At 42.4% G+C, this 7,529-nt stretch overlaps 3 protein-coding genes across 3 annotated transcripts; all 3 read left to right on the top strand.

Moving 5' to 3' along the window:
- The first annotated feature begins 1,391 nt into the window (after positions 1–1,391).
- LOC146467359 (uncharacterized) lies at positions 1,392–3,783 on the top strand. The gene is made up of 2 exons (XM_085125973.1): positions 1,392–2,245; positions 3,720–3,783. Exons 1-2 carry the CDS (start codon positions 1,431–1,433, stop codon positions 3,760–3,762), a joined length of 858 nt encoding a protein of 285 aa, XP_084982099.1. The 5' UTR covers positions 1,392–1,430; the 3' UTR covers positions 3,763–3,783.
- Positions 3,784–4,088: 305 nt separating this feature from the next.
- LOC146467358 (uncharacterized) lies at positions 4,089–4,889 on the top strand. Its single transcript, XM_085126043.1, has one exon. It carries the CDS (start codon positions 4,089–4,091, stop codon positions 4,887–4,889), a length of 801 nt encoding a protein of 266 aa, XP_084982169.1.
- Positions 4,890–5,715: 826 nt separating this feature from the next.
- On the top strand, positions 5,716–6,465 carry LOC146467357 (uncharacterized). The gene has a single exon (XM_085126042.1). It carries the CDS (start codon positions 5,716–5,718, stop codon positions 6,463–6,465), a length of 750 nt encoding a protein of 249 aa, XP_084982168.1.
- The last annotated feature ends 1,064 nt before the right edge of the window (positions 6,466–7,529 follow it).

The raw sequence follows: 7,529 nt of genomic DNA, 5'->3' as shown, positions 1-7,529 counted from the left end.
TTAGGAAAGAATATTTGAAGTAAAGGTTGGATGTCACTGTTGTTTTCGCAGAAAAAAAGAAGTCAATTTCCTTCAGGTAAATAGATAGCATATTCAATAACATGAGCATCGTTTGACATGCAAAAAAGAGTATATTAGGTTGTGTTGCCTAAAAACGTTTCAAAAATTAATTTGAACGGGGATTAACTTAAACTAAGCAAACGTGTTTTTGTGTATTGCCAAAAATGTAAAACAACTAATTTGTTTCGAAAGGCGATCTACTAATTATGCGTTAATAGTCTCTAAGGTAAATGGTTTGTTTGCTCAATTATGTCCACAAGTCATTGACACGTTAAATCTCAGGGGATGTTCTAATTAAAGTGAAACTTCTGAAGAAAGGCAGTCTTTTTTGTCCTATGTATTGCGGAATAAAACTTTTCTTAGGTCAATTAACCGGGTAAAGAAAATAACGAAATACTAAAACTGTCTTTACCAATGCGAGGTTGTTAATGTTGAAATCACAGAAACAGCGTTAGAAAAATTACCCCAAACAGTAACAAGACGTGCTCCCCTACTCAAGAAAGTCATTTTGTTTTCGGAAGTTTCAGTACGAGAAGTAATCCTAGTGGCTCGAAATGGTGCTCTATTGTTTTGGAGTGGGGCAAAAAGAAGATTTTTCTATGGGGACAACGAAGGTCGACTAGCACCATAATGTTGCACTTTGTTCCGGGCGCCTATTTTGGTCGCTGACGCGATCACAACCGACAAATTGCGCGCAAAGCGATCACAGTTGATTGATTTACGTTTGGTACAGCCCGTCTCACCAGATCAGGAAGGGTGATTAAGAAACGTGACAGACTGGACTTATGACTACCCTACTCTACCCTTATAAATTAGCTTTCTAAATCACGTGCCCTTCTTCATCTTGCTCGCTTGTATATCGAAAGTGTTGTAATGTCGCTAGATCGGACGTCAAAAGGTTGTGCATCGATGTCTAATGAGCATTAAACGTTGTGTTTCAGAGGAAAGCTGTGTTGGTTGAGTTTCCTAACATTAATTGGTCCTTCGAAGCCGGACGAAGACGATATTTATGCCGTGGATTGACTGAGTTGAATCTTCGTATGGTCAACAGCAGTTTACCACGTGGCGTCAAAATGGCCGCGGGTAATCATGGCAGCGAAATGCTTAAAGAAGAGGACTTATCTTCCCTCACAGTCCAACAACTTCTCGAAAGGCTTAACGAAAAGGGTTTGCCGACGACTGGAAAGAAGAAGGTCTTACTTGAACGGTTAGTAAACGCTCAATATGTTTTGCAGTCCAATGTTGATGTTTAGCCAGAATTGCAAGACAGCTCGAATTTCACTGAGGTTTCGAAAGAGTCTCTTTGACCGGTTAATGAGGAACAAGCCCAGGAAATAAGTTCCATTAAACGAAAGGCTAAAACATTGCAAATGGATATGAACGATTTGATTCGTGACATTGTAGAACTAATTCAAAACGCCAACAACAAGATTAAAGTACAGCTCAGAATCGAAAGATTAACCCAGTATCGAGAGAGCCATCTTCAGTTGAGAAATCAGATAATCGCTTTGATCGCAGAAGAGAATATTGAAGAAGAGCTTCGTAGTTGGAAGGGTCTTTTGGATGTCATAGATAAAGCTGTTGATTCCGCCCATGAATACAGAAGTAAGGAAAGTAAGGAAAGCAAAGTAAAAGATCAAGGCTCCCAAGAAAGTGCACATACTGAAAGTCGTCAATCATCAAACCTGAAATTGCCCAGGATTGAGCTACCAAAGTTTAATGGTGATGTGTTGAAATTCCAAAGCTTCTGGGATCAGTTTGAAGCTGCAGTGCACAACAATGATGACTTGCCAAACGTTCAAAAGTTTACCTATCTGCGTTCAGTGCTGACTGGTAATGCCTTGCAAACTATAGAAGGATTTGAGGTGACAGGAGCAAACTATCAACCAGCGGTTGAATGTTTCAAGCACAGATATGGAAGAAAGCGTGTGATAATCTCATCCTTAGTGAAATCTGTCATTAAGATGGATGCCAAGTCTAGTGTTAGTGCATCTTCACTCCGAGATCTCTATGATACACTAAAGAACAGAGCTAGAGCTTTAGAAGCTCTCGGGGAAAACCCAGTGAGCCAAGGATGTATCCTATTGCCAATGTTCGAGACAAAATTACCCCCTCAGTTACTGGAAAAGTGGGAGTTAGAGCTTGCAGACACCCCTGAGGATGAAATTGATCTCGATTTGTTCTTGTTTTTTTTTTTTTAATCGACAAGTTGTGTCCAAAGAGGCAGGAGAGAGAGGCCTTCACACAATCACTTACCCAAATAATCGTAGTTCCAGTAAGGGTAGAAATGAAAGCGAGAAGTCAGCGTACACTCATACAAGTGAACGAGTATCAACTGCTTTTGCTTGGTTTAGTGAAGCACGACCACCATTATATAATCCAAGTTGTAGGTTTTGTAAAGCAGATCATGGTTCACCAAACTGTCCATTGTTTAATGGGAAATCGGTGGAAGAAAGATGGAAACTAGTCCAAGAAAGCAAACTGTGTTACAATTGTTTAAAGCCTGGCAACTACAAGGATTCCTCCAAAATTTGTCGCCAACCCAAGTGTTCAGTTGCAAATTGTGGTCGACATCATCACAAGTTATTGCATGGCCAGCCCCTAGCGACCACACCCCAGTACCCAATTACCTCTACACTTAAGCATGTACCCAGTACTTCACCCTAGCACGTGACCAATAGCACCCTTAGTGGATTGGCCTCAACCCAACCTACCTCGCATGTGAAGGAGACACTTCTTCAGACAGCGGTAGCAAGGTTATCTGTGAATGGTCAGGAGATGACAGTTCGTATTCTTTTAGATTCTGGAACTCAACGCTCGTACCTACGTAAGAACATTGCAGAGTCTCTTGGCTTGCAAGGTCCCACAGAGTTATTGAGTGTCACAACATTAGGTGGGGAAACCAGTGAAACCAAGAGATTACAAAGAGTACGATTCGCTCTCTTACCGATTAAGGGAGAACCAACAGAAGCTGTAGAAATAGAAGCCCTTACCATACCCAAGATCTGCAACTCCCTTGGTCCTGTCAGGTTAACTCTTTAGAACAATCCTCACCTACAAGGTTTAACTCTTGCTGACTCCTACCCTCGTAATTCAGTTCAAGTAGATGTTCTCGTCGGTGCAGATTACTATTACTCATTTGTAACTGGGATACACAAGAGAGGACCAACTGCTGATTCGTTGATTGCCGTAAAATCTCACCTTGGCTGGATTCTTACTGGACCCATTGATTGCTATTCAAAGTACTCAACATCTATGTTGACAGTGAAAGAGAACAATGAAGTCACTGCGAGTTTAAAACGGTTCTGGGAACTAGAATCAATTGGCATTACTGAAGCTGAAAACCCAACCATGTCTCAGCAATTGTTGAGTTCAACAAAGGACTGAAATTTGATGGACAAAACTATGAACTTCAACTGCCCTGGAGGAAGGATCACCCCAGACTGGAGAACAATTATGCAAAAGCTGTGAGACGACTCGAAAGCATCAAAAGGAGGCTGAAACGAGATCTTGTTAAAGCTGAATCTTACTGTGCTGCAATCAACCAATATGTAGAGAAAGGTTTTGCAGAAGAAGTATCTGAGCAGAGAAATGAAGATGTTATCGTCCGTTACTTACCATACCATGCGGTGTTCCACGCAGACAAAAGGACAACAAAGTGCAGAATTGTATTTGACGCTTCTGCACGAGAAGAGGGTGTAGTTTTTCTCAATGATTGCGTCCTTCATGGTCCTGCATTACAACCTAACCGAGCATCTGTTATCATCCGCTTACGTACCCACAGAATCGGCCTAATGGCAGATGTTGAGAAGATGTTTCTTCAAGTGAAGCTTGCACCAGAGAATCGAGATGTACACCGGTACTCATGGAGAGATTTCCAAATCAATGAACCACCCAAAGTCTACACAATGCAAAGATTGACATTTGGAGTAAACTTTAGTCCATTTCTTGCAATCGCAACCGTTCATAATCACGCCAAGTAGAATGCAGAGACATTCCCTGATGCTGCAAGGGAAATCCTACAAAACATGTATGTGGACGACTGCTCAACAGGAGCCGAACCAAACTGCTCTGCCTTGAAACTCCAACAGGAGATGTCAGAAATCATGTTTACAGCAGCGTTTAACTTGACAAAGTGGGCAAGCAACTCAGAGCTTGTAATGGATAGCATAGACCCAGCTAAGATAGCCTCGTTGCCACTAGTAATGTTTGATTCAAGTGAGCCGCTCAAGGCACTTGGTGTGTCGTGGGACTTGACCTCTGACTGCTTCACATTCCTGGCACCAAACGGCATCATCTCATGTCATGACCCAATGACGAAGAGAAGCGTACTGAGCCTAGCATCGAAAATGTTTGACCCAATAGGACTGATATCGCCCTTCACTGTAAGAGGAAAAATCCTTTTTCAAGAGCTGTGGCGGAAGGGACTACAGTGGGATGACCCATTGGACAGTGACACCAAAGAGAAGTGGTCATCATGGAAATCAGATTTGTTGCAGTTGAAAGACTTGACTATTTACCGTTGCTTTGGAAATGGTGTCACCCCTGACCATAGGATCAAACGACACGGTTTCGGAGATGCTTCCCCGAAGGCGTACGGAGCCGCAGTGTACATTCGAATAACCGATAAGCAAGGTCAGGTCTCATCAAAGCTAGTTATGTCAAGATCCAGAGTTGCAGCTATCAAGACAGTGTCACCTCCAAGATTGGAGCTTCTAGCGGCAGTAGTGAATGTCAGATTGTTGAAATATGTTGCAGAGACTTTGCCAATCAAGATGGATAGCGTTGTTTGTTGGACAGATAGCATGGTAGCACTTGACCTGTGGTGATATGATTTCAAGCACGCTATGGTGGAATGGACCCCCATGGCTGTTGCATCCTTGTGCGTCTCAACCTACTCAGCCGCGAAGTGAAGATACCGTTCCTGAATCTTGCGAAGAGGAAAGAAGAGTTACCTATGGTTGTACCGCAGTTGTAGTAGAGCCATTGCTTGATATGTCACGGTATGGAACGTGGATGAAGTTGATCAGAGTAACCGCTTACGTACTGAGAGCCGTAAAGTTTTTCAAGATGATATTGAGTTTTCAAGAGCCGAATTGTCAGCTGAGGAGATGAAACAGGCAGAGTCGAAGTGCTGTATGTGGATTCAAGAAGAGGTCTATAAAGAAGACTACGAGCAGTTGAAAGCCGGAAAAACACTACCCAACAGTAGCCGCCTCCTAAAGCTAGACCCTTATTATGATGAAGAAGATAAAGTGATTAGAGTAGGTGGAAGACTATAGTTCGCCGACCTTCCTGAAGAGAACAAGCACCAAATAATCTTGCTGCATGGACATCCAGCAGTTGCAAGGTTGATACAAGATGTACACAGACAGATGTTGCATGCGGGTCCAGTAACTGTACTATCAGTCTTACGACAGAAGATTTGGCTTACCCAAGGACGACGTGATGTCAAACGTGTTATTAGAAGATGTGTGCCTTGCCAGAGACAGCGAGTCGGACCTTGCACACAAAAGATGGGATCACTACCCGAGGAAAGAGTGTCAACTTCCTTACCATTTGTACACATTGGTACTGACTTTTCTGGACTCGTATATGTAAAGCGCAAGTGTCAAGAAAGCATATGTATGTGTGTTTACATGTGTATCGTCGCGTATGGAGCTTACAAATGGCCTAACGACAGATGAATTTCTGCAAGCCTTCAGTCGCATGACAAGTCGCAGAGGTCTTTGCCATACAGTCTGGTCAGACAATGCAAAAACCTTCAAAGCCGCAAGTAGAGAGATTAAGAAGTTGTATGACCAGCCAAAGTCACAGAGCCAGTCGCTGTGGGACACTCTGGATCAAGATCGAAGCAAGTCAGAGTTATCAGCTAAAGGGATTAAGTGGAGATTCATCACAAAACGCTCACAATGGAGAAGTGGATGGTGGGAAAGATTTTATAGAGCAGTTAAGGAACCACTGCGCAAAGTTCTTGGTAGAGCACTTCTCTCTTTCAGCGAGCTGAGTACACTTCTCATCAAGATAGAAGAAGTAATCAAGTCCAGACCTCTGACCGCAGTAAGTGACGACAACAGAGATCCATTACCAATCACACCTGTTCATCGTGCCATTGGCAGATCACTTAAACAGTTGCATGACGCTGAAGATGATCAATTGGAAGACTCTAGTAAGCGAATTATGGAAAGATATCCCTATCTCCAACGAGTGCTCAACCACTACTGGAGAAGGTGGAAACAAGAGTACTTTTATCAGCTTACAGTGACAAACAAGTGGCAGAAGGAAACAGCACCCATTCAAGTAGGAGATACTGTGCTGGTCTCTGGAGATAACGTTTCTCGTGGAAAATGTTTACCCTATCTAGACATGTGGTGGGGGGTTTATTGTGCCCGCGGCGACTTTTGACCTAAATACCTTTTTAAATATTTGAACGAACGCCCTAAACTTTAGGACTTTTTCAGAAATTTAACTGGAGAAAATTTGAAGTAGGCAGTTAGTGTTTATAGACTTAAATGTTGCCAGGGCAACCGATGTTTGACTCCCCGTAATTTTTTTTTTTGGCTCACAATAGTGTTCCGGTATTGGTTTTGATTATGTTTCGTTTAATTTCGGCGCTTTCCTGAAGTTTTGGGGAAAACCCAGAAATTAAAGATGGCGGATACAAGATGGCTGCCATTTGGCAATCACATATTATTACCACCTGATATGACGTCATCACCTCACGTTGCGGACCTCAAAGGATACACCGTCAAACGTCATATCTATTCTATCCTCAAAGTCCTTTAGTCACTGTGATAGCTTTTATATTTGTAAAGTCATAGGGGGTAGGGGGGGGGGGGGGGGCACAATCAGCTTTCCTCGGCCCCAGAAGACACAATAAGCCCGATCTAGATAGGGTTGACGTGAAGTATTACGTTTTACTAATGTACTAGCTTATAGGCCAAGGAATTTGTAAGCGCATCACATTCTCGCCGTACATAGTCAACTTCTTTTCAGTTCCTTAGTTTTAGAAGATGAATATTGAGTCAGCTGAAAATAGAGGTGTTGCCTGCTATTGTACCTGTGCATACGTGCTGCACATCTCGAGATACTCGGTTACTCTATGGGAGCTGCCTACTAATACAGGAATTATTTTTGCGTCGTTTAAAACTATACGGAGAAAGCAGAACTTGGCAAGTGCTCTTGGCATCCCAAAAGAAAATTGGGGATAACCATACATTTTCAGAGATAATTAAAGTTACCTTTTTCCTTAGAGAGGAAATTTTTGGATTTTCATTTTTTTAGATAAAAATAAACTTCCCAGTGAGTTCTTACAAACAAAAAAAGAATTTTAGAAAAAAGAGCGAGTATTTGCCGAGAAATTGGGACGTAAGCGATTTTCACCGGAAGTTAAATGTTTAGTTTGATTGACGGCATATTGCTGCTGGTGTAATCACCCGTTGCGATCATTGCGCGAACGGTCTCTCTAT

The sequence above is a fragment of the Pavona decussata genome, unplaced genomic scaffold (assembly GCF_977016875.1).
Source record: "Pavona decussata unplaced genomic scaffold, jaPavDecu1.1 SCAFFOLD_137, whole genome shotgun sequence".
NCBI classification, from domain to species: Eukaryota; Metazoa; Cnidaria; class Anthozoa; order Scleractinia; family Agariciidae; genus Pavona; species Pavona decussata.
This window is presented reverse-complemented; position numbering and strand designations above follow the sequence as displayed.

What these genes read in the sequence shown, in the direction of transcription:
- LOC146467358 (XM_085126043.1), top strand. Translation starts at nt 4,089, where the DNA reads ATGTATGTGGACGACTGCTCAACAGGAGCCGAACCAAACTGCTCTGCC.
- LOC146467359 (XM_085125973.1), top strand. Translation starts at nt 1,431, where the DNA reads ATGGATATGAACGATTTGATTCGTGACATTGTAGAACTAATTCAAAAC. An exon ending in ATTGATCTCGATTTGTTCTT is followed by an intron (nt 2,246 to 3,719) that starts GTTTTTTTTTTT and finishes AGGACAACAAAG; the next exon opens with TGCAGAATTGTATTTGACGC.
- LOC146467357 (XM_085126042.1), top strand. Translation starts at nt 5,716, where the DNA reads ATGGAGCTTACAAATGGCCTAACGACAGATGAATTTCTGCAAGCCTTC.